The sequence below is a fragment of the Peromyscus californicus genome, unplaced genomic scaffold (genome assembly GCF_007827085.1).
Source record: "Peromyscus californicus insignis strain IS unplaced genomic scaffold, ASM782708v3 Scaffold_13__1_contigs__length_99412109, whole genome shotgun sequence".
Classification (NCBI taxonomy): Eukaryota; Metazoa; Chordata; class Mammalia; order Rodentia; family Cricetidae; genus Peromyscus; species Peromyscus californicus.
The window spans coordinates 13,952,786-13,978,472 of record NW_026294424.1 but is presented as its reverse complement, the minus strand read 5'-3'; the positions used below and the strand labels follow the sequence as shown (position 1 = coordinate 13,978,472).

Genomic DNA, 25,687 nt, shown 5'->3' with positions numbered 1-25,687 from the left:
CTGGCTGTCTTGAAACTCACTGTGTAGACCAGGCTGGCCTCAAACTCACAGAGACCCACCTGCCTCTGCCTCCTGAGTGCTGGGATCAAAGGCATGTACTACCATACCTAGCTAAAAACCAAGAAATCTCTCCAGATATTTCTTTCTGCTCCTTTCTGTCTGCTCCACAACATTCTCTCACCACACCACAATTGCCCCCTGCTCAGGAATACAGCACTTCTTTATTAAATCAGTTCAAATGCATCTACCTGTTCTATGCTGCAGGAAAGGGGCATTGACATAAAAGAGTGAGAAGAGTTGTGTGTGTCAACCACCCTGTCATAATTAGTTCCCTCTATTATACTACTTGTCCGGAGGCTGTCACTAAGAACTATTGGAGTGGGTAGCATGAAATCCCATCATGGCAAAAGGCAGCACTTCTTGGTGCCTAGGGACCAATTCCATGCTAAATGCAGATGCTAACTCAACAACAGACAATGGGAGGGATGAAAATCCCAGAACGATTTCCCCCAATGATTGTAATGCTTTGGTTGATGGGATTAATTTAAGTTGAGAGAAGTATGAGTTAATAGGCTTCAGCTTAGCTCTTTCTCCACTAAAACTTCTCATCACAAAATAAAGCCCCACTTCTCCATTTATTTGATTAGTTTATCTATTTGTCTTCCTAAACTCCAAAGTGTTCATTCTGCAATTACACAAAACAAGGTTATCATGAAAACAAAGAGATATACTAAAACTCATTCCCCCTTCTTTCCTAATCATTTCTTCTCCGAAACTATCTTATTTAGATTGCTGACTGTGGAGCAGAGGAAACCATATGGACAAGAAGACAAAGTTTGAGACACAGATCCTTACACAAAGAATGCTGCCCCTACCAGGCTGGATGAACATAACTACAGTGCAAATACACAGTAGTAGGTCAGAGTCAGCATGCAGAGAGGGAGGGGATACAAACACACACACCGGGGCATGAGATCTGTGGTGATGGACATCCTCCAATCATGGTCCTTGCATAGTAATACAAAGTCCACCTGGATCTACACTAACCAACAATGCATTCAATCCTACTTACCTGCCCTTCTGAATTCACAGACTGTATTACAAAGCTCAAAGACAATGCAGCCAGCCTCATGTTTGTTTTGTCGTTACTGTGCCTCCATGTCTATTACCACGAACTGAACAACTCAATTGCTGAAGTTTTGGAGGTTGAACCACAGGATGGTGCTATTAGGAGGTGATGGACTTCAGGAGGTGGGTCTAGTGGATGGCCTTGAACCATTTGAGACATGTGGAACCTCAGTCTCTTCCTTACTCTCATTTACTCTCTGGTCCTGAAGTGAGCAGCTTTGCTCTCTGTCCCCTGCTCATGTGATTATGTGATGCCTTATCTTAGGCTCAAAAGCATCATGGGCTGAAATCTCCAAAAGTATAAGTTGAAAGAACCTCTCTTCTCCCCCATCCAAGTACTGACCAGGCCCAACCCTGCTTAGCTTCTGAGATCAGGAGAGTTTGGGCGCATTCAGGGTAGGATGGCTGAAAACAACCCCCTTTTTCTTTATAAGTGAATTGCCTTGGGTATTTTGTTACAGTGACAAATGCTGAATCATAGAAAAGCAGTATTTAGTTCATTTGGTTGATATGGGAGATGAAATGAATGAAGACACACAAGGCTCAATAAATATGCGGTTGTTGCAGTTGACACAATCATGATGGAAATCATCCAGAGGGTGCAAGAAATTCTATAAATCAATTGTGACTTATTTTTACAAATCGAAGGGAGAAACAATCAAAACAAATGGCATGGCAGAGACAGTCTGAATGGTTAAGATGTATGAAATAATATGCCATCTGATTAAAAAAAAATCTAGGAAGCTCAAACCAAATGAGGACATATTCATGAGCACTACACTCATATGGTGAGAAAGTAGAGGATATCAAGTTTGGACAAACAAGAATTCTTACCCTTTCTGGTTTGCAAATGGGAACTAGGGCTTTGGGTCATGCTATCCAGGAGGCAACCAGAGAGTAACAGAAGTGAGAGAAATCTCCCAGGTTTTTCTTCTGTCTCCATCCCATCTCTTTAGGGGGCAGCGATCAAGGACACTCTGCAGCTACCTCCAAGGGACTCCCTGAACATGCTCTCCCTGACTGTCAGCTTGCCTACCGGATGACGGAATTTGGGACCTCCTTTCATAAGCTTATAAGATCTCCCTCATAGATACGCTCTGCAGTTGTTCATACTGGAAGAGCATAACCACCCCTTGGGTCCACCAGCAAAATGCCTTCCATCTGGGTATACATCCAAGCCCGAGCTGCGGACCTTGTGGCACCAGCTGAGCTGAGGACTAGAACCTCGACAGTTGATAAAAATAGAACTGAAAGACAGCTGCCTGTTAGAAAGAGACCCGATCAGCCTTGTGTCACCATCATCGTGAGGAATCCGGGACACAGCAAAAACACAGGAATGATCATCCGTGAAACAAATGTGTGAATCTCAAAACCACTGTCGGGCACAAAGCAAGTTACAAAAGAACAGTTATGGCATCCCATGACACGTGCACACAAGCCCCAACCCTCGCGTGTTCGTGCAACAAAAGGCGTGGGTCCTGGGCGTGTGCACGTGGAGAAAACGAGAAAGCCAACACAGGAGGCTAATTTACCTATCTCCTTGTGGCAGGGAAGGGAGAGGAAGGACCAAGGAAGGATGGGGAGGGAGGTTTATCTGTATCCTTTCATCTCATTAGAAAACGGGGATCAGAAACAAGTATGGTAAAAAACAGCACTTGAGAGAAGCATATGGTACCTACACATCTACCCATTGCTTATGCCTGTTTTATATGTGATCTTTTAAAAATACACCTTTTTATGTCAAGACATAAAAATACATTTACTATATACTTAACGTATGCTAGGAAATACCCGCCAGCCCACTCAGCACTCCCACCAGTAACCTGTTGGTGGCGGCTGTATTTCTCTGGGCTGCATCACTTCTACTAGGTGCAAACACAGTGGAGAGAGGACTATGGCTTTCCAGGCTGCTCTACGGGGTCCCATCAGGGGGTCTGCCTGACCTTGACCACAGGGAGGACGGAATTAAGGACGCTCCACAAACTGGGCAGGTGGAGCACCTCTGTTATGTCAGTACTCAGAAAACGGAAACAGGATTAACTGCAGGTTCCAAGCTAGCCTGGGCTACAGAGCAAGACCCAGTTTCAAATCAAACATGAAAACAAGCAAATAAATGATGCCACAGATCTCTAGGGGTGGGGATGATGTTGACACTTAGGTCTCAGCATGCATAAGGCTCTTCTAGGCCCTGGCATCACCGTCCCAGATGAATGCCACAGGCAGAAGAATCCCATGTACTCATGCCCCTGAAACAAGGGGGAAAGGCCATGAAGTAACCCATATGTCAGCCTCCTGCAGATGGCCAAGGAGAAATTCAAAGCTGAATGTGGTGGTGGGGAGGTCTCTAGCCACAAAGATGAAAATTTTTCCAACTTTCCCAAGCAAGAACAAGGAAGGGTCAGGACATAAAGTCAAGGACATCAGGTGGTGGTGGTGGTGGTGGTGGTGGTGGTGGTGGTGGTGGTGGTGGTGGTGGTGGTGGTTTTGTCCATAAGGTAATGGCACAGTGATTTGGGAAGGGAAACTAAGGCTGGTCACACTTCTTGTTGAACCTCTCTGTTTCATATGGCAAAGCTGAGAGGAAGAAGGTATCTAATAAACAATTAAGGTCCAATCAGAGCACCACAGTGCCTGACACACACAGGGATACACCCAATTATCTCCTTTAGTGGGAGAGCAAGATTGATAAGCAGATATTGAGTCCAAGCCCAGTTCTGCCCAACTGGCTGTGCAAACTAGGAGAGGTGACTTGGGTATCTGTGCCACATCTTAAAGATGGACTTAAACCATCACTCACAGTATGCTTAGGCACTAATAAACATAAATTGCTATGGGATATAGACCACAGTTAGGGAAGGCTAGTGTTGTGTGCTCTCACTATTCCTATGGGATTTTTCTTTAATCATAACGACCAAAATCTACAAATACTCAAGTCCTTTCCATAAAATGGAGCTATATTTGCATGAAGCTATGTACATCCTTCTGCACATTTAAACTGATCTCTAGGTGACTTATAATACCTACTTGTATCAAATTTTCTATAAATAGTTGTCTGACTATATTATTTAGGGTATGATAACAAGAAACTTAGGTGCAAATCTTTTAAGTATTTTCAGTCCTCACTAGATTGAACTCACACTGCTAAGCCCATACATAGATTGCTGGGTAAACTCTGAAATGTTGCCCAGCCCAGATTTTCTTCTCACCAGTCCATCCAGGTCTGTATTTTCACCGAGAGTCCAAAAACTTAATTTTCCGAAGAGCAAAACCATCCAGAACCACTAATAACCACTAGCAGGTGCTTATGCTTAATTTGTAGGTGTTACCAGGGAGAGACTTTCCAGAAAGGAAGTGATCATTTGCAGAGCATCTGGAGCTGGACTTTCAGACATCAGGAATCAAAAGTCTGCATGGTGAGCTATAGTGTAGAAAGAATGAAAGCGTGACTTTCAGAACACATCACAAGAAGCCTAATCATTTTTAGTGTTGGAAATAAGGACCTGAGGGACAGAGGGAGGAAGAAGGATGAGAACTGAGTCAAAAACTAAGATTCTAGCTTGAGTCCATTGGGGGCTGGTGGAAGGGGAAGTCAGAAGTATCCCTAGGATTAGGGTGGGGTGGTCTCTGAGAACTGGGAGCCGGCATTCACTAGCCTCGATGGATTTGGAAGACTCCAGATGCTTCTGGGAGAAAGCTGGCCTCGACTATAGTATGGAAACTCACAAGTACAGGAGTCATTCAAGTATTTGGACACAGAACAGGCACCTAGGTACAGGACATAGCAGGGGCCTCTGGTGACCAGGGGTCCCAAAGGAGCTGGAAAAGACAGCTGTCAAGAGTAAAGCTTCTAACACCATCCGGAGCTGCAAAGAGGCAGACAATCATTCACAGACACGGGAGCTAGGATGCTGCTCCCAAGAAAGCACAGGACCTTCAGCACCTCATACAGTTGGCTGGATTCTGTAAAAAGAAATCAGGTGGCAAGGATAAGGTACTCTTCTCAACAACTTGATGCTACGGAAATCTTTCCTCTCTGGGGTAAATGAAATCTGGTCCTGGTGTTATGGGAAAAACCACTGGATCACTGAGTAATTACCCACAGTAATGGGATTTCTGAGAACCTCAAAGACCAGAACATTCTAATAGAAGTTCAAGCAAAAACTAATAAGGACAACTATTTCCAAACTTCTTCTCTTTTAAGGAGTCACAAGTTAAAAGGAGTGCTCCTAGACTAAAGCTAATGATCTTCCAGCTCTTACATGGGAATTTGGTCAGTTCCTTCTGTCCCTGCTATTCAGTTGTCCTGATGAGCTCAGACTCCAGGCAAGTTACTAGACGCAAGAGGGAGAAGCAGAGGGCTTTCCCTGTTGGTTCTGGAGGACTCACAGCACCTCAAAAATCACTGCCACAGTTTTGTCACCAGGTGGCGAAAGTGTCCTTTCTAGATACTCAATCTATCAAAACGGTCCAGTTCACTCTGGGCATGAGCAAGTGCTCTTATGTGTGAATATCTCATTAACTTCTGGTAAGCTGGAACTGCATTATTCAGAAATGGGGCAAAAATCGGAAGTGATAGCCTTGACTTGGCTCTGACAGTGTGAAAAAAATACACCCAGGGATCTGGTCAAATGTCTAACTCAGGTCTGGTCTATAGATAAAAACCTTCACTTGGATGGAATCAGAACACACACACACACACACACACACACACACACACACACACACACACACACACACACACACACACACAGCCTTGACTACAATCACCCTAGCTACTCTGCTGGATGTCTTGCTACCTGTAGGACACACCTGGAATGGACTCACAGTCTCCTTTTCATCGGTTCTACTCTGCTCTCACATTCTCTTCCTGATATTGACTTATTAAACTATTCACCCCCTTTTCCCTGAATCTGACTGGGAGCAGCAGGCTATGAGTCACAGGGTGGTTCCCATGGTCACAGAAATGCTGGTAGGCATCTCCCTGTTTTCTGATGGATGGTGATCTAACAGGGACAGCACAGGCATGCTGTGCTCCCTCTTGGTGCTTCTGTCTCCTTTCCATGGGAAGGTGATCTTTCCAAATTGGAATGAGATAGCTCTTCATCCCTCCTTCCCCTCAAAGCCAAGCAGCAGCAGCAGCAGCAGACAGCCACAGGGCATTCTGCTTGGCTGCCTGTCCTCTTCAGAGAAGACATTTTTTGTCATTCCCTGTCCCCAATGCTCTGTCAGGGAATGGATTTGCACACAAAGGGACTTAATTAACAACTGTCCCCAGAAGCTGTCAGTGTCTGAGAGTCTGGAAGAAACAAAACTCCATGGACCATACTGTAAATTCACAGAGCAGCCTGGGAACAGGGGTGAAGTGGCACAGCATTCTTCTTAAGCACCAACCAGTAACTTGGTAAGATCCTCACCTGTCAAAGTCTTTCAAATCCTTGTTGGAACAGTTCCCTCTGATTATTGCAGATCCTACAGGAATCTGCTAGGGCAGTTCAGAGTAGAAAGTGCTAGTGGTGTTCACATGGCATGTTTATTTAACTTAGAGGAATAGAAGAAAGCCAGATGGCTTTCTCTGCTGATAGTTCAGACATGGTGCCTGCAGACTGATGGATACACAGTGAGAATGGACACATTGATAGAAAATATGCCACTTCTGGCACACCCCTACTTACCATTGGCAAGAGCAGGTGGGATGAGTTTTTTCAATGAACATCAAGGTATCACCCCATTCTCCTTCAAATATGGCCAGCAGCTGGGCTCTGCAAAACCTAGGCAGGCTCCTGTCCACAACCTGAGCAAGTGCTTTTGCTATCTGCCAGGACCAACACAGGAAAGCTTTGCTTCCCAAAGTGCCAAAGGCCACAGGGCTGTATTTAAGCAGTCAGACTCAGAGCCCTCAGCCACCCGCCTTGGGGACCCTAGATGGTATTGAGATTCTTATGAAATAATAATAGTTAATTTGCTCATTTACAGATTCCTAAATTAAGTCCTTAAGTGATATGTACATGGTCAACTACTTAGAGGCCACTTTTGTGAAAGAAGCCCTTTTTAAAACTTTCACTAAAAGCTAAACCACCTTTTTCTTCAAAACAAACAAACAAACAAACTAACTAACTAACTGATTAACTAATTAACAAACCAAAAAAACCTGGAAGATCCAAACTCTTAAGTAATCCTCAGGAGAATGAAGCAGAGGGTGTACTATTCACAGAATATATGAACGACTAAAATCAACTATCTTCCAAGGACTAGGGTGTGAAAAGACCTGTGAACTGATCCCCACTGCAGGGAACATAAATTCAATTCAGGGATCATTCAGATAGGAAAATGAAGCCGTGACCTAGGTGAACGCAGATGGGGTCTGTAGCCAAGTGAAAAAACTTTCATGCACTGAAACTGATACGCATATATCTTCATACACACACACACACACACACACACACACACACACACACACACACACACACACACACACACACACACCACAGTCCCATTCTTCCTTTTCATATTCTTACTATGAGATGGCAGCTGAGATGGCCAACAGTGGTCATCTTAAACAGATAATGATGACAATGCACAAATATATGTTCCTTTGGCTTTGACTAGAGCTGGCAGGGCCATGGCAACAGGGATCATACCCACATCTCTAAGGTGGCTCTCCTGGAAACCAGTGTGACCACCAGCAGTCCAGCTGTCAAGTTAAAGTCCGCCTGAGTGCGTCAGCTGTCAATTACTGGGTGCTAGAGCTCAAAGCCAGCTCACTGTGCACTGCTAGCTCCCTTCTGCTGCCCTTTCCCTCTGACCCAAGCAAGTCCCCTTCGGTGCCACTCACACACATGTAAATAGAGTATCAGCAGTGTTTCCAGGTCACCCAGCCATTTTGTCAGAAGTCTTCACCTCTATGCAAAGGAGCCTACAGAGCTTACCCACAGAGGGACCCATTTTTGCAAGCAGACATACAGGAACCAATATTCCTGCGACCTAACCATTAAAGCATATCCCTCCTCCTTCCCTACTACCCAGGGGCAAGATGATCTTATTTTCTTGGCTTCCTGGAGAGCCCTGGAGCCCAGAAGCTCTGCCAACAGCAAGAAGCTGTCCAAGCCGAGACGTGAGAGCACAGTTTATCCCTCAGGCCACCCGCCTGTCTTCCTCCAGCCAGAGGGAAGGAACAGCCTTGTCAGAATCCTTTTTGTTTTCCAACTCACCCACATTACATTTCTGTATGCTTGACATAGCTAGGTACCAACAGGTAAATACAACAGTGTTCAGGGCAGTCCTGCTCCACATGAGAAGGTATGTGTCTCACTGGCCACATCCAAGGGAACTAAAGACAGCTCTTCTACTATTTGAGGGAGGAAGGGCTGTGTCTCCAGAGTGACTGTCACAACTCCTGACACACCAAAAGTAATTAATGAGAACAGTCACTTGCTTGAAACTAATTTGATGGTGTTGTACTTGAAGCCTTCTAAAAATACTGAGAAATCTTTGTAAAAGGTACCCCAAATTTGAAGGTTAAGTTTAAGGGGGTGTGGTGAAAGCAGGGCATGTGGAGTATCTGTATGGTTGGATACATTGCTTTGGAAATGCCCAGGGTGTGACAAGTATGGAGAACGAACTGAGGAAGATCATTTTGAAGTACTCTGATCTTCATTATAGAAAGGACAATAAAAGACGTTTATGATCAAGGGGACCCTAGTGGTGCCTGCCGTGGGTGGCTTTGGCAGCAGAGGGGACTCTGAATGTCTCCATCTGTTTCCTGATCTGGCCTAAAGCTGAGACTGACCCCTGGATCTACTTCCTGAGAGCACTTGAAAGTTGGACTTAAAGGATTTTCCTATTTAAATTTCCCAATTCAAACTCCAGGGCAAAGAAATCAACCCAGGCATAGGCGTATTTGCTCCTTCTGGTTCCTCCCACCAGGGAGGCAGGCACTGTGCAGGATCCACTCATCTACCACCATGCACCAAGGGTGTGGGTTGTCCAGCTGTTTTGGACACAGTAGGTTTCCAATCTAGCTTCTACTATCTGATGCCAGAAACATCCTTCACACCTCTGGCAGGCATAGGCCATTTTGCCCAGCTTATTATTACTTGAAACTACATTATTAGGCTCCTTCCTGAACGACAGTGGTACTGGATACATTGACCAGATTAACACTTGCTTTTCCTGTTTATTCTGCCTTTGTTGCACAGTCCTTAGTCACCAGGTCAGTCTGCCTTTGGCAGCTCGAAATACAGTATCTTCTCTGGCTGCTGCTGCTGCTGCTGCACGTCTTTCTTCTGTCCCTGTGCTCACTAGTCTCAGAATGGCATAAGTGTAGACACGTTTTATTTATCCTTGCTTATAATTACTGGTTTTCCTGAATCAGAAAAGCGATGTGTGCTGCAACAGCAAAGTCTTGGAATGGTCTCCTGATTTCTCCCACAGTCTACAGTCTAGGAAGAAATCACTAGACCTTATTTCTCCTCTCTGCAGTAGAACGTCTCACTCCTTTATCCTAGCCACATGTCTGCTTCTTCAGACTTCTTGGCTGACTCACTAAATAAACTCTTCATTAGTGTCTAGTCTTATATTAGCTAATTTTCTTATTACTGGCACAAAACAATGGACAAAGGCAACTTAAAGAAGGCTTATTTTGAGGTTTAGAATATATAGTATACCATGGCAGGGAAGTCAAGGTGTTGGGATGTCAGATGGATGGTGCATTGCATCCTTAGTCGAGAGTTTGGAAAGAGATGACTCTGGTATTAAGTTTGATTTCTCCCCTTTTCTTTTAGGCAGTCAGGGTCCTTATTCCATTGGATGACACATCCCAGTCAGGGTGGGTTTTTCCTCCTCTGGAAGTCTCTCATTGACATGCCAGAAAGTATATCCCTTAGGGGATTCTAAACCTAGTCAGTTTAACTATGAAGATTATCCTTCTGCTAAACCCACTTACTACTGGACATGAATTCCTATTTTGACATTACTTCATTAATGCAGGTTATACTTGATTCTTTTATTATTTTTTAAACATGACAAGTAGTTGGAATACATTTCTATCTCTTACCTAGATGTTTAGTTTCAGCATTCATTTTTTGATTCATATTAAATGTACTCATTTCTCATTTAAGAATCTCAGAAAGGCTCAACAGCTTTGCCATTGACTGACTTGCTTAGAAGTCCCATTCTTCCCCTAATTAAGCTTTTATTTGGAGATCACTCACATTGCTTTGAATGTTCTATGTGGTGGTTTTAGTGCCCTCGGTGGAAGGCACGTTTCCTCTGTGTGCACTTGCTTAGGTTAGGTATCTTTCGTCTCTTTTCAAGCAGTTCACTTAAGCAGAAAAGCTTGTGTTTTTCACACCTCTTGGGGAAGAATGAACTCACTTCCACATCTGTAAGAGGGTGTGAGTGCAGAAACTAGAACTTCACAAAGAAACCCCAAGTCTCTTCCTCCTCTGAGTAGTGGTAAGGCCCTTTGAGGGACAGACCCTGGCTTTATGAGGCTAATATTGATCTAATTCCCTCCAAGCCTACATAGACTCATGAGACTGGCCTAATAAGAACTAACAAGAACCAGCAGAGACTTCCAGAGAGCCACTATGTCAAGGCGGACTTTGCTGTGTGGATTATAATTTCCACCTCTAAGGATCAATGTCTTTTACTTTCTTACCATTTCAGCTATGCTTTTCAAAATATGCTCCTTTGGTTGGGTCTTTTATGTCCCTTTTAACCTATACATTAAAGGCTCAGTTCTGAAATGGTACTATTGGGAGGTAGTGGAACCTCAGATTGATAGAGTCTACAGATAGATCCATAGTCTCCAAGAGGATGCCCTTGAAGGGGATTGTAGAACCTTGGTCAATCTTCTATCTTTGATCCTCAACCTTGATATGACTGGTTTTGCTCTACCATGTACTCACAACAGAATGTACACAGCCCCTCACCAATGGCCAAAAACAAAAGGGCCAACCGAGCATGGATTATAACTGCGAGTCATATTCCAAAACTGTGAATCAAAAACCTCTTGTTTTCTTACTTTAATAGAATACTGACAAACATGAATATGTTTTACATCTTATCCAGGATTTTGTACATTTTTAGCCATCTTCTGTATTGCCATGAAAGGAATGGTCTCCTTGTGTTTAATGCAGCATCATTCTGCCATAACTGGAAATGCATCCACAGAACATTTTAAATTTTGGCCTTCATGATTTTCTACTGTCCTAGGGATTCTGAGAGAACTTACAAGGCCACAGGCAGATGCCTGACATCATCCCTTTCTGCAGATTCGAAAGGCAGCCCATGTCCTGGCTGCACCCCAGTGCCTGACAGAAATAGAATGAGAAGAGAGATCCAGCTGGCAGGATCTCAGCCTGGGAACACATGAGCAGCAAGGAGGACTTCCAGCTACATGGTCAGAAAAGTACTGTGAAGGATGGTCACCGAGCAGGCAGGCCTAGTTGAAAGTCTACCCTTCATTAGCTGACGGTGGCTATATTTGAACAGCTTTTTCTGTCCCTTAGGACCTCTGCCCTGAAGCCTCCTCTCATTTAAAAATAAGCCATCAGCAAGAATTGAGTTTATTACTACCAATACCAAGTAATAACAAGCAAGAGGGGCTGTCACCTGTCCACTCCGTGCTCCCCACTAGGACCCTGCGGACATGTCACACCACAGTGACCCTGCTTGTCAACTCGAGGCACACATTTGCTTCTCGCTGTACCTCTAAGATCTATCCCAATATCTGACACATACATGGTAGTCACAGTATTTTGAAGAAGTAAATGCAAGAGTTGGTTTTATGTTGGAATATATCAAACATGGAGATTTTTATCTGAATAAAAATGCTTAAAGCACAGCTCCACAAATCAGCCTTGGATGATTAGGGTATGTTCAGGTGAAGGCCCAGGGAAATCTAAGCCACACCTTAGCATAGCCACAAACAAAAGGGCCAACCGAGCATCTTTCCAGGAGAGAACTCATCTGAGCATCCACACAGGCGTTAAGAATAAGATTTTCCTCATGTCTTTTCAGAGCTTTGAAAAATGCAAACTGTTCTCAGTTACCTCATTCCTTCTGATGGTAAGAGACGTTCAGGGTATTGCCTACTTAACCTGCCAGCAAACAAGACAGCCCTGAAAACGTCCCAGGATGCAGGATGTAGCAGACAGAGACTCACACCATCACGTCCACTCTCTACGAACTCTGTGCCCACAAATGAAGAGAGTGCGACCTAACGGCTAGGGATCTGGGGACTCCAGAACTCCTTCAGTGGACAATTGGCTGTAAGGCATTGAACAAGGCACCCTTTTCCTGAGGTGAAACTTCAGGACCAGAGTCTATAGAAACAACAGCTGCTAAGTGGAGAGGGGGCCATGTGCGGGAGCAAATGGCTTCCTAAGGCACAGTGGGGCGAAGTCTGTCCCTCCACAGCTGCCATCTAAGAAACATCCTATTTTCAGGAACTAAACATCTGCATGTTGACATGAACCTTTCACTTGTTCAATATTGGCACTAGATAAACAAATGCTGTAGACTTGAGCTAGCCACTGGGAAACCTCCAGCTGGATTTGATTGGGCCCCAGGTGGGTATGGTCTTCTCCAAGGTCCTGCCTACATCCTGAGACCTAATGTTCTGTGATTGAATCATTGCCCTTTGCTCTTGTGGAAAGCCTAGGACTAAATGTTTTTATTACATTACACTCAATAGCTCATCATTTTAAATATATAGATATATTATCTTGAGTCTCAAATGTCATAAATTCACATAAACAAATGTTTAGGTAAATGGATCCAATTATTTATTAGGCATAAATGTCTTTCAGGTGCCCGAGTTTGTGTAAATGTTCTTTTGTACAGGTAGGTGGATCTAAACGCCATTCTCACTGCCACACACAAAATGCTACTTGCTCAGTGACAGTAGATAGTAATAGCATTGTTTTTGGCTAAGCATTATCAGCCAAAAGAATATAAATACCATTAGACTGAAGATATGATTGATTTTGTTTTACTGGCACTTATCCAAAATTGCAACAGACATCTATTTAGACAGAAGTTTTGGTTCCAATTTTCATGTAAAAATATTCTTCTCATTGATGAAATTCTAGAAATGAGAATTTTGTGATACAGTTAATAGCAAGCCAGACAATTATTCAGAGAGAGAGAGAGAGAGAGAGAGAGAGAGAGAGAGAGAGAGAGCGAGCTTGCTTTAAGTCAGTAGCCCCCATCCAATTTGCTTGCAGAAACCCCACAGTTCTTTTCTTCTCCACAGTTCTTGAGCACTGACAGGCAGTCCATCAAGCAATTTCTACTAATAATTCATACTTTCTTTTCCAAAGACACAGTGATTGCCAGTTGAGCTTCTGATTGCTGTGATAACAGTGCTGACACCTTGAACTGATACTATCCAACCAGAAGCAAAGTAACATGAAGTGTTAGCTATCCAATACAGTTTTACTTCAGAGAGCCCCATGAGTTCCACCAGCTTGAATAAAACACTGAATATGACTACAGATTCCCATTGAGACCTTCATGAGTCCCCCCGAACTAGAGTTCCCACAATGGGAACAATTTTGTATAGATCCAAATAAAATTATTTCTTGTTAATGGATTTCAAACTCAGTTGGGTTCTTCACTAAATGCTAATCATTATGGGGAACAGGTTTAAAACTCAACAGAGCAGCAGAGTCACCTTCTAGCTATCTGTGACTTGAGAGTGCAGCCGCAGAAGCAACATAAAAACCCCAAAAGTGGCACTCACACAATGGAACTGACATAATTACATGGGTTAAGCTGATGTTATTGGACCTGGAGTTATTATTATCTTTCCCTGTGTCTTCTTCATAAACACTTTCTTCCTTTCTTTATGTAAATATGTCCCTCTTTACTCCAGTTGTCCTGTTTGTCTCTTAGTCTCATTGCCACAAGGTCAACTCTGGTCATTGGCACTCTGTGCTCCAGACCAAACTGTATCCTGATTTTATGGTCAAGTCCCAACCATTATACCTAATAATTTGACTGAATATGGAGATCTAGCCTTTGAGAGAGGAAACTGAGTCAAAATGAGGTCATTGGAATGACAATCGAACAGTACTGGTGTCTTGGCAAGAAATTTGGGGCTGGGGGTTTGGCTTAGGGTGTTTGTCTATCATGTGGAAAACCACTGATTCAACCCCTACAACAACAAGCATGGCCATTAAGAAAGAAGGAAAGAAAACTTTGAGCATCACTGTCCAGAAGAAAGAGCAGTAAAGACACAGAGAGGACAAGCTAAATGGAATCACTCCTGTGCATGCCCTGCTCTCCAACTTCTAGCCTTCAAGACCATGAGGCAATGCATTTCTATGTCTTAAGGCACCATGTTTTTTTTTTCTTTTTCATTTTTTGTTTTGTTTTTAATTTGGTACTTATTATGGCAACCCTAGCCAACTAATATTCCTAGGAAGCACAAAGCAGATGGAACTTGTTCTAATCTTGGATATCTGCTGCTGCCATAAAAGAATAAGACTCTTGATATATAATCAAGAGTCAGTGGAAAACATTCTACTACTAACTGCCCCCCGACCCATTAAGGAATACAAACGAGATTACAGATACCTGGAGGAGTGAGGCCACCATCCTTGTCACTACTATCACCTTTGTGGTATTTTGTTGACTATTAAAGTCTTCTACAGATATGTAGCCATAAATAGCAGGGGTTTTGATAAGGGTTAAAGTATCCAGAAAGAAGATAAAGGCAGGGGTGAAATTCTGTAGAAGGGGTGGGTAACATGTGCCCAAGAAAGGGAAGCATAGGAACCAAGGAGACGCTGATGGCTTAGGAGGCAAATGCCCCACACATCACAGGCACCTGCTGGCAGCTGGCAACCCTGGAGTTTCATCTGCTGCTCACTTCAAATATTCACTAGGCAGGGCTAGCAATTTCCTCAGTCAGGAAGGAGAGACCAGCCTGTTGCGGGGCTCTGTATCTCTTCAGGAAAGGAAGTCTTTCTCTCCATAACTATCTCTAGCTCACAGTTCTGAATATTAGTCTACTATATCATAAAACAGACTGATGGACAGATAACATCTCTCTCTGAATACTCAGAGCAAGTACGTGAACATTTGCAAAGTAAATATCCATCACTGCTATCCACAAACTCCGTGGACCAGAAGCTGACTGCACTCTTCTATACTGATCCTTTGCAGGATCCCCCACCTAAGTGGTAGGTCCTTGTGCAATGTTGAAAAACAACAGCCACAGGCACAAATGACTTCTCTTAGCCATACCAAATAAGATAAATGACTAGAAATTTACTTGATACCAATAGTAAGGAACAAGCACGGCATCATAGAATAAAATGACATAAGAGAAATGTCGTAAGTTAAAACTATGACACTTAGCAATATCCCAACATGTGACACCCTAGCATGTGTAAAGACTGACTGAATGTTAAGAGTGAAAAGTCAGCCTGGAGATGGCTCAGTCAGTTTGCTGTGCAAGTAAGAGGACGAGAGTTTGGATTCCCAGCACCCACATAAAAGCCTGGTGCTGTGGCATACCTTGGTAACCCTCATGCTTTGGGCAGAGGGGAAGGATGGAGTCAGAGGGTCTCTAGAGGTGGCCAACCCGTCTAACTAAATCAGTAAGCTTCAGGGTCAGTGAGAGATCCTTTCTCAATAGCAACTTGGAAACTGAGGAAGACACTACACATTGACCTCTGGGTCTATGCATGTATGTATACACACACACACACACACACACACACACACACACACACACACACATACACACACACACATACATACACAGAGAAAGAGAGACAGAGACAGAGACAGAGAGACAGAGAGAGACAGAGACAGAGAGACAGAGAGAGACAAAGAGTATGAAAAGTCATTTAAAGAAGGAAGATGTGAATACTCTAACACTTCCTGTTTCTTCTGTCACTATTTCCCCTCCCCCAGAACTTGAAAACACATCCTCTCTATCCAATACCAGTTTTTGCAGGTAGAAATCAAACAAGAGTTTGCCTTCCCCTAAAAGGAAAAGACAGCTCCCTTGTTTCTAGTACTTGGCAATGAATTATGAAAACAGAAGTTTGAGTTCTCCTGTATCTGTGATTTCAGGTGCAGGGATGGCTCCTCTGGGAAGTGTTTCAGCTCTCTATTTTATAGTAAAATAATTCCTCAGCTCACCTCACAAAGCTCTTCTAAAGTGCCTTGGAACTCTATAAACAGAACAAGCAACAAATGTTATTAATTTAGAAACAACTGTTTGTTTTCAATTTTATAAGACCCTGATTATCTTATGAACCCAAACCACTTAAGAGAATTGTGCTGGGAATCCAAAACGTCTGGAGAGCTGTCTGGCAGCATCCCGGGTGCACAGGAGGCATTTTTGAGGATAGTGTTCTTGACTCTAACGTATCTCCTGAGTTTGGGTCCTATGGAATTTTCATCAAAGTTCTTTCTCCAAAGGGCCGAAGCCAAAGAATGTGGTACATCTGAAGCTATACCCTGGCTGTGAGCCTTGAGGATAGTAGATCCCTCATCTCACAGAGAACAAAAATAAAATCCAAATGGGGCACGTGCATGCCTTGTTTTAGTCATGCACTTGAGCAGCAGCCAAGTCCAAATGGAAACCCATGTTTCCTGACTAAATCGCAAAGCTGGTTTCCACAGTTTACACACTATCTGTAGATCAGTTCTTCCTGGCTTTGCACTTCACTGTGCTCCCCATGCTGGAATCCACTCCACTCACTAAGGTACCTTTCACCCACGGAGTCTAGGAGTCCACAAATTTACAGGGGATTCCCAATTCCAAAAGGCTTCCTTCCTGTCTTCCAACCTCTGCTTTAGGATTTGCAGCTTCAGGATGCCCTCTGCTGGCAGGGGGGAAATACCTTTGGCATGTTATGTCAAGGGCCAGGGCCCCACTAACTGTAAGCGGAAGCCACGTTGGGGTGTTTGCAGATGCAGACAAGTACATTCCAAAGGTTCCTAACCCAGAGGCAGACATTGCACCTTGCATCACACCCAGCACATGCAAGCATGGCATAATCTTAATGCAAACCTAAGTCCCAGGAGGCCCGGGCTGGAGTTCAAGTGGAGCCCAAGGCTGGAAGCATACGCTAGAGAGTAGAATTGCTAATTTTGGTACAAGAATTTGCTCGGTTGTGAGCTTCCCTGCCACCAGCTCATGATTTAAATATTCTCTGTCTCAGTTTCTTCTTTTTCATGTAACAGAGATAAATAACCTATCCTCTAGCCGGATACATAGTCCCACTAAATCACGGCACGTGAGAACCTGAGCCTGGAACCCAATACAGAGGATCAAGAGAAATAGAATTCCTTGTATTCCTCTTAGATTAAAACTCTTTTAACCAGAAACTGGGCTTCTCGGTGTTGCTTTCCACCATGTTTTGTCAACTGGTAAGATTTTTTTTTTTTTTTTTTTTTTTGATATTTAGGACATGTACTTGTTAGTCTGACCACCAGATCTGGGGAATGGCTTATGTATATAAGTGGTCTTTCTTAATTAGGCAATTACTAAAGACTATGTCCCAAGTGGCAGGGTAAATTACACTGTGTTTGAAAACAGGTTGAGCACTTCACTTCTAAATTAGAAGCAATGAATTCGTGTTGAAAGCACAGCCAACAGCCTGCAGCTGTTCCCTTAGTGCCAAGGCTTCTGTCTAATGAAACCTCTTTACAGCAAATACCAGATCAATCAATACGGACTGGCCACACTGGTCTTAAAAGGACTACCCCAGCACTGAAAAGAGGGTATGTTAAAAAAAGGGTGCCCAAACCACGCTCCCCACCTCAGAGAACCAGAGAGAGCCTTCCCTTCAAAGTGTGTGTGGGGGGGGGGGGGGGAAGTGTCACAGAACCAAAGCCATTCCATCCCTTCCTGGAAGGTGCCAGGTCGCCGGCAGGCGCTTGCCTCTTACCACGAACTCCTCCAAAGTCTGGTAGGTCTTGCCCCGGAACTCGCAGTAGTTCTTCCTCTCCTTGCACTGCGGACAGCACTGGCTAGTGTCGACGTGGATGCAGCGCGGGTGAAGCCGCGGGCACTCTGGCTGTGCGCACAGGGGCCCCTCCTCCGTACACAGACACGGGCAGGCTGAGGGACCTGGGGCGAACTTCTCCCCGATCGCATACACGAAGCCACTCTCATCCACGCAGCCCTTGCCGCGGTAGTCTGGGTAAGCGTATTCCTCAGGCAGCTCTGGTGTGGGCACGAGTTCTAGGCTGATCGCTTCCTGGGCGGCGGCCGGGGACTCTTCCTGCGGGGTGTCCCCCCGAGGTCGGACCTGCCAGTCCGCGGCCTTGACACTCCCGCCCTGGGCAGTCCAGGCCTGCTTCTGCTTGCTCCACGCCTCCCGGCTCGCGAGCGCGCGGCTGCCCTTACTCTTCCAGTCCCGGGCACTGCTGCCCTCGTCCCTCGCGGCGCGCCCGAGCTCGCTCACCCGCCCGGGGCTGTCCCGAGACGCGTGCTCGCGTTTCTCCTGGCCGGGTTGCTCAGGAGCTTGGGCCAGCTTCTCCAGCGGGATGCTCGGACTGCACAGAGCCACCATCAGGCAGCAGGTGACCAGGAGGGAACTGGAGAGCGCGCCAACTGCCATCGCAGAGGAGCTAGGCATCCCCTACCACGTCCCGGCGGGCGGGCGGGCGGGGAGCGCGGACGATGAGCGAGTCGCATTCACAGCCCGGGGGCGCGCCGCTGCCAGCCGGGAGTCGCCGTCCCTGTGGAGAGAACAGCAGCACAACTGAGCTCCGTGGCCCGCGCGCACCACCTCGGCCCCGCCGTGGCCCCCACCCGGCCCGGCGCCGCCCGGGCTCCCGCATCGCTCTAGATTAACGAGCTGGACGCCGGGGGCGGGGGCAGCTTGCCCAGTGTCTGTACACAACGGGCTTCTCAGACATCACACATGTGCAGGAATATGTAGCAAGCAGAGTCCAAGAAAAACACCGGCCGCGGAGTCTCCTGCAGTGGAGATTAGTGCTGGAGATGGTCACCGGGAGGTTGCGGAGCCCAGAAAATGCAGCAAGTCGGGCGGGTGCCGGCTGCAAGGCTTGCACCCAAAGCTCAAATTCCGGCACCTGGGCTGGCCCTCACTAAGTCTTGGCCGCATTTCCCGCAGGTTACTAAAAGGAGAATTCCGCAGTGGAGTTGGAGACCGACAAACGGGCGCACAGATTAAAGAGAAACCCTTCCTCTCTTGCCTTAAGGGGTTTGTGCATGGAAAGGGAGCTGGGGAAGAACTGGGGAAAACAAACAAACAAACAAACAAACAAACAAAGAAAAACCCACTGCTACTCCGAAGACCCCACGAGGCATTTGTAACTTCTTAGATACCTCCTGTCTAGGGAACACATGTCCCCTCCGTTCTCTAACCTGGGCACTACCTGGCCTCTGCCTGGTCGACCGGGTCCGGGTTTCCCGAGGCTTTGCTCCTTTGCTGTTACCCCCCCCCCCCCTTTCTGTACCGGGCTCTTCACTAGGCGGTTTGGAGGGTGACGTGAGCCGCTGTCACCGGCAACAGCGCTGTCTTGGAATAGCTTTTAACCCGGAGGGGTCTTGGTGATGGTGAAGCGTTGCCTGTCCAGGGAGGACCGAGAGGGAAGGTGGGAGGTGCAGGGGTATAGGACTATCTCCTTGAAGGGTGTCTTCCAGCCTTTGCGGATCTCAAAGTTTCTGTTGCCCAAAGGAGCCTAGAGCCCCAGACACCGCTGGGCAGAGACATGCCAGTCTCTATTTGTCTCGTCCAAGCACCCACCCTCCCTCTTGGTGCACACCAGTGCGTCTGCCCTCTGCCTCAGCCTTCTCTATTAGGACTCCAATCATGCTGGCCCCTGGCTCACCGCCAACCCCAGTGGACCTCAGCCCAGGGTTAATCGCCCATATTTAAAACTTGGGAGGCAGGCAGGGTCCTCCCCAGCGGCTGGCTGGGCCATTGAATAGTTTCCGGAGGTGTCCCGGTGCCCGCGGCGTGGACCTCTAACATGCACCCTCACCCCGGCGGACTGGCACCTACATACATGAGCTCAGGACGTGGAAGGGACGCCGGGCTCTAGCGGGCGCGGCCCCGGGGGCTCCAGTGCCCATCCTGGGACTGGCCAGGCACCAACGCAGGGCGGACCGCCGAGAGCACAGTCCGACCTGCGCGCTCCGCCCGGCGCGTGCACCCGGCTAAGGCATCTGACCCAGCTTGCTCATCCCCAGCCGGTGGCGGGTAGCCTTGGCCGGGAGTCCTGTCAGGGCCGGCGCCGCCTTCCGCCGCTCATCCCCGGCTCTCGTCCCCGAGTCTCCAGCACGAAGAGCGCCCTAGAGGGCCGCCGAAGCCCAGCCTAGCTCTCCCAGCTAGGTAGGCAAGGAATTTCTCCAAACTGACTCGCGGGAACCGGTGGACAGCCGCTGCGTCCAGGAAGAGAAGAACAGCTCCGAGCGCTTCCCGGGGGCCAATGGGAAGCAGGCTGGCTGGGAGACCGCGCGCCCGCCGCCTGCCTCCTGTCGCAGCTGCCTGGCGCGGGGCTCGCACCCCGCTCCCTCCTCCGCTGCCCACGCTTGCGAGGCGTCGCCGCCGAGGCCTGCGCTGCCCTTGGTGGGTGGGAGGGCCCCCCGCCGCCACACGCGCGGCCGTCACCACCACCGCTCAGCCCACCTGTCAGCCGCTCTCAAGCTTCCTTTCTTGTCACTCACTCTCCTCTGGACCTTTCATCTGGGCTTTTCTTCCTTCTGTTTATTCTTTTCTTCAAAACCCTTTCCCCTAATGGGCCCCCTCTGGCTTTGCTCTCTGTGGACAGATTGCTTTTGCTGCTGTTGGAAACGTAAACCAAACTGTTGAGTTTGGGATCCCGAGGATGTGTTAACATAGACTGTTGGGAGATTTGTTCCACCTTTACAAATTCGGAAACCCAGAGGTAGAGATGAGGTAGAGTAGGAAAGTGGCAAAGCCTGCTGCTGTTGCTGCTGTTGACTTGTTCGAATGCTGGAGTGGGAAGCAAGTCTGTTAGCTCCACTCTGGTCTTGAACACAGAATCTGCTGCTTTTCTTGGATAAAGGAATAAAAGCCAGCGGTGTCTGCTCAAATTTCTCTCTGAAGTCGGGTGTTTAAAGAAATATCCATTTCCTGGACAGTGGTTACTCGCCATGCCCAGGTTGCTCAGACAGCGACCAACAACTTCACAAGGTCAAGCCCTTTGCTGGGAGCGAGGACTGCCACAGGATGAATTTTCCCCCTTAACTCTATGTAGATGATCAACCGAGGTTTAAATGGGGGACCGGAAAGAACAGGGCCTGGAAATTCCCTGGGAGAGCCTCCACAAGAGAACAAACCATGCACACTGACAAAAATGTAGGGGGTCTCCAGGCTCAGGATGATCTCATGCTTCCTACTTCTGCTGCAGCCAACGCCCTTGTCCCCTTCAGGGCAAAGAATAGCTGTCTTTGCCTGCAGGCTGCTGCCTTACCTACAGTGATTCCCTGCTCCATCTCTGGTACTCATAACTTCCGGGGCTGTATGATGCCTCTAATACAAACACCAGCAAAGGCTACCATGAGAATGGGCTGGAGATGTGACCACTTCTAAAGAGGGAAGTCCTCTATGGAGTACCCAGAGACAGCATCAAATGCTTGCTAGAATCAAGGCTGTTATTGCTAATTGCTCTACTCATGAAATAGCCCAAGTGCTCTGTTTTACCAAGAGTTCCCCCGTCACCCCCCCCTCAATTTGGTTACAGGTGGGAACTCCACATGCATACACTTTCTAGGACTATGTAATAATATGAGTGAAGAGGCACAATGGAAAAACCAGGGGTTCAACTGAAGGAATGAAGATGTTTTATTTGCCTCACCTTGATCCCAATGAGGAAATTTTGTTTGTCTTGCATTGGTCTGAAGTCCCTTTGACTCTGGAGGGACTTGTGACTTGTCCCAACTTCCTGATCATAATGTAGAGATATTAATATGAATATTTAAGCTTTCAAGAAGAGGCTTGACAAGCAAAGACTGGTTATTCTACCATGTGTCCAAACTGGGCTTTTCCATCAGATATTCTGAAGTAGTGCAACAGGGCAGATAAAATGAAGGGAGAACACAATTCCAGAGGAACCCCCTTCCTTGGTGAATAAGGACATTATCCAGACAGCTTGATTAGTCCAATGTCTTAGTTAGGGTGTCTATTGCTGTGATGAAACACTGTGACCAAAAGCAGCTTGGGGAGGAAAGGGTTTACTTCACTCTCATCTCCACATAGCAATTCATCATTGAAAGCAGTTAGGGAAGGAACTCAAACAAGGCAGGAACCTGGAGTCAGGAGCTGGTGTAGAGGCTCTAGAGGAGTGCTGCTGGATAGCTTGCTCTTCATGGCTTGCTTAGTCTTCTCTCTTATTGCACCCAAGACCAATAGCCCAGGGGTGGCACCATCCACAATGGGCTGCTCCCCTACAGCAGTTACCAATTATAAAAATGGCATTCAGGCTTGCTTACAAGCTGATCTTTAGTCAGAAGATTGCCTGTGTTCCGGCCTGCCTGTAATTGGGACAAATCCTTCCACTCATGCCCCCCCAAGTAAACACAAAGAGGCTTATATTAATTATAACTGCAAGGCCATGGCTCAAGCCTTTTGCTAGCCAGCTCTTATATCTTAAATTAGCCCATAACTATTAATCTATGTATAACCACATGTTCCATGGCTTTACCTGCGTCCCATTACATGTTGCTCCTTGGGCAGCTTGCTGGCCTCTCCTTCCGCCTTCTTTCTGTCTCTCCCTTTGAATTTCCTGCCTGCCTCTAAGCTGCCTTGCCATAGGCCAAACAACTTTATTTATCAACCAATCAGAGCAATATATATTCGTGGCAGTGTAGAGAAAGACTCCCCCACCACTGATCTTATGGAGGCATTTTCTCAATTGAATTTCCCTCCACTGGGATGACTCAAGCTTATGTCAATTTGAAATAAAAACCAACCAGGATAATTAATCACTTGTCAGGTTGACATACAAGCACATCACTTTTTGTATGTAACCTTTCTTTTCTCCTTTGTCCCCAAGATGGGATGTTAATATTAACATTTCAATATAAAACATAAATAACTGAAAATTATGTAGTCTTCACAAATTCAAATACTTTAAAAAAATTCAGTCTTTTTAAAATAACTGATTCCTTTTAGAATCCAAAGTCTCTCTTGAAATCTAGGCTCTATAAAACTCTAAAATCTCTTTAAAAATAAAAATCTCTCAACTGTGGGTTTCTATAAAAACCAAATAAGTTAAATGCATTCTTATTCCAAGAGGGAAGAAAGGGGGCACAGTTACAATCTGAGCAAAGCAAAGCTAAATTCCAACAGTGTAAAGTCAGTGTCAGACTTCTGGGACTCTTTAGCAGTCTTCTGGGCTCCTTCAAAGGGCTTGGGCAGACATTCACAGCACACACAACTTGTCTCTCAGGTTCAGGCTGGCTCCATTCTACATCTGCTGCTGCCCTTGCTGGTTGTCCCATGATACTGGCATCTCCAACATGCCAAAGTCTCTACTACAACTGGGCTATACCTTCACTAATAGTCTGTCCTGGGCTTTCTTCAGGGGCTCTAAACATGCTACTTGTGTCACGCTTCAACTTCTCTTTGTAACCCCTCATTCCTGAGGCTTTGACTGCAAGTGAGGCTGCACCTTCACCAGTGGCTTCTCCTGGACCCAGCTACTCTCTATGGCCCGTTCACACTTTTGCATTCTGCAGTGCCTGGGTGACTCTTACACTACCAAGTTTGACAGCATGAGGAGCAGCCTTGGCTGCCTCTGGATCACAGCAGAGGTTCTGTCCTGACTCTGAGGAAAGACTTGCCAGAAGATTTTGTTTCAGTGGTGCTGATCTCTTAAACACTGTTTATTTCTTAGCTCCAGATGATTAGCATCAATCGTTCCAGTAAAGCAAAGGTTTCACTTCAGTGGTACTGGTCTCTTGTTAATTATGACTGACTTTTCAGCCCCAGCTGACCAGAACCGCAGATTCTTATTTAAAAATAGCAAACTATTTGAAGAGAGTCTTTAAACTTTCCTCTAAAACTTCACAAACCTGACCTCCACCATCTGCATTTCTCCGAGCATTCTTAATCTTCCAAGCTTTCAAAGAACATCTCGTTGGTCTCTAAGCATTCAATAGCTTTTCCAGCCCAAAATCCAAAGGTCCTTCCACAATTCTCTCCAAAACACCATGGTCAGGTCTGTCACAGCAACCACCCCCACCCCCATACCAATACGCTCTTACAGCAATACCTCGCCTTCAACAATACCCCCTCAACAATATCCCCTTATGAAAATACCCCCTTACAGCAATACACCCTTACAACAATACCTCCTTACACCACTATGCCCTTACAACAATACCCCCTTTACAGCAATACTCACAGCAATACCGCCTTATAGCAATAACCACTTAGAATAAAACCCCCTTACAGCAATACTCATTTACAAAAATATCCCCTTACAATGATAACCACTTACAGCAATACTCCCTTACAACAATACTCACTTACAGCAATATCCCCATTTAGAATAATACCCCCATACAACAATACCCCCTTAAGGCATTACCCTCTTACAACAATAACCCCTTACAATAATACCTCCCCATGCCCAGCAACTAAATAGAGAGGACTTTGCCGCCACAGGAGGAATTTGTCATTCATCTCTTACCAATGCAGGAAATTTCTGTGGTCCACTTTTTCCTCCCTGCTTCCCACCTTTTCTTTCTTTTCTATTTTCCTTCTACTTCTCTCTCCCTGTCCTCCATACCTTGTCTTCTATGTTAGAGAGTGAAGGACAGCAGCAGAAAGATCTTTTGTCAGAAAGTAAGGTGACATGAGTCTCATCCAACCCTGCCAAGTCTAGCTTTAAAACACGGGGAAATTACCCAGTGTTGCAGGGGTTCAGATGTCTTCAAAAGGAAAAAGAATGGACAATGGTTAGAAATTCTCTGTTTTGAGGAATAGGAGCACTACGTTGCTGCCCCTGTGTTGCTTTTTAACCCCATTTATTCCTTCCCCCCTCTTTCTTTATTCAGGAGTTAAATCAGTCAGCTGCAGTACAGTTATATTTAGTGGCCAGGCTGAGAATGTGTGATCAGCTTCGGGGTAGCCCTGAGCAACAGCAGTGCATGTGGGTTCTAAGCAGAGTTCAACTTTGCCTTGAAAGGTGGGTCACCTTTCCTGTCCCCTTAGGCAAAACTGAACTTACCTTCTGCTTCTCCATCCAGGCATGGTTTATGTCTCTGTTACAGCCTTATAACCCTCAACTTTCTCATAGCTCCAGGGTGTCAGTACTCACCTAGGAAATCACATCTTACTAAATGGCTGAGGGGCGTTTCATTCATCTTTCTATCCTAAGTGCTGAGGGTCCTAACAAGACCCCTTGGGAAGGAAGCAAAGCAAGCAGGGAGTGGGTAAAGAAGGGAACAGGAGGAGGGGCTGAGCTTCACTTCCACTCAGTTACCATCTGGACAGGGCAGATCATTCCTGGCTTCTTAAGGAAATTCAGTTAAGTTGGCTGTCTGTCCAGCAAACACTACAAGGCTTCCTCACTCAGACCACAT

At 46.1% G+C, this 25,687-nt stretch overlaps 1 protein-coding gene across 3 annotated transcripts in view; it reads right to left on the bottom strand.

Moving 5' to 3' along the window:
* The window catches only part of Vwc2 (von Willebrand factor C domain containing 2), a 155,489-nt gene extending 134,343 nt beyond the window's left edge, over positions 1–21,146 (bottom strand). For all 3 annotated transcript variants that reach the window (XR_008217370.1, XR_008217371.1, XM_052734502.1), the window contains exons 1-2: positions 20,140–21,146; positions 18,048–18,843 (exon numbers count right to left, since the gene is read on the bottom strand). Coding sequence is in view for 1 of the 3 variants with exons in the window: in XM_052734502.1 (XP_052590462.1) it covers positions 18,048–18,740 (693 nt within the window). In the remaining 2 variants the exon portion in view is untranslated. The remainder of the gene's footprint in view (positions 1–18,047; positions 18,844–20,139) is intronic.
* Between the last annotated feature and the right edge of the window lie 4,541 nt (positions 21,147–25,687).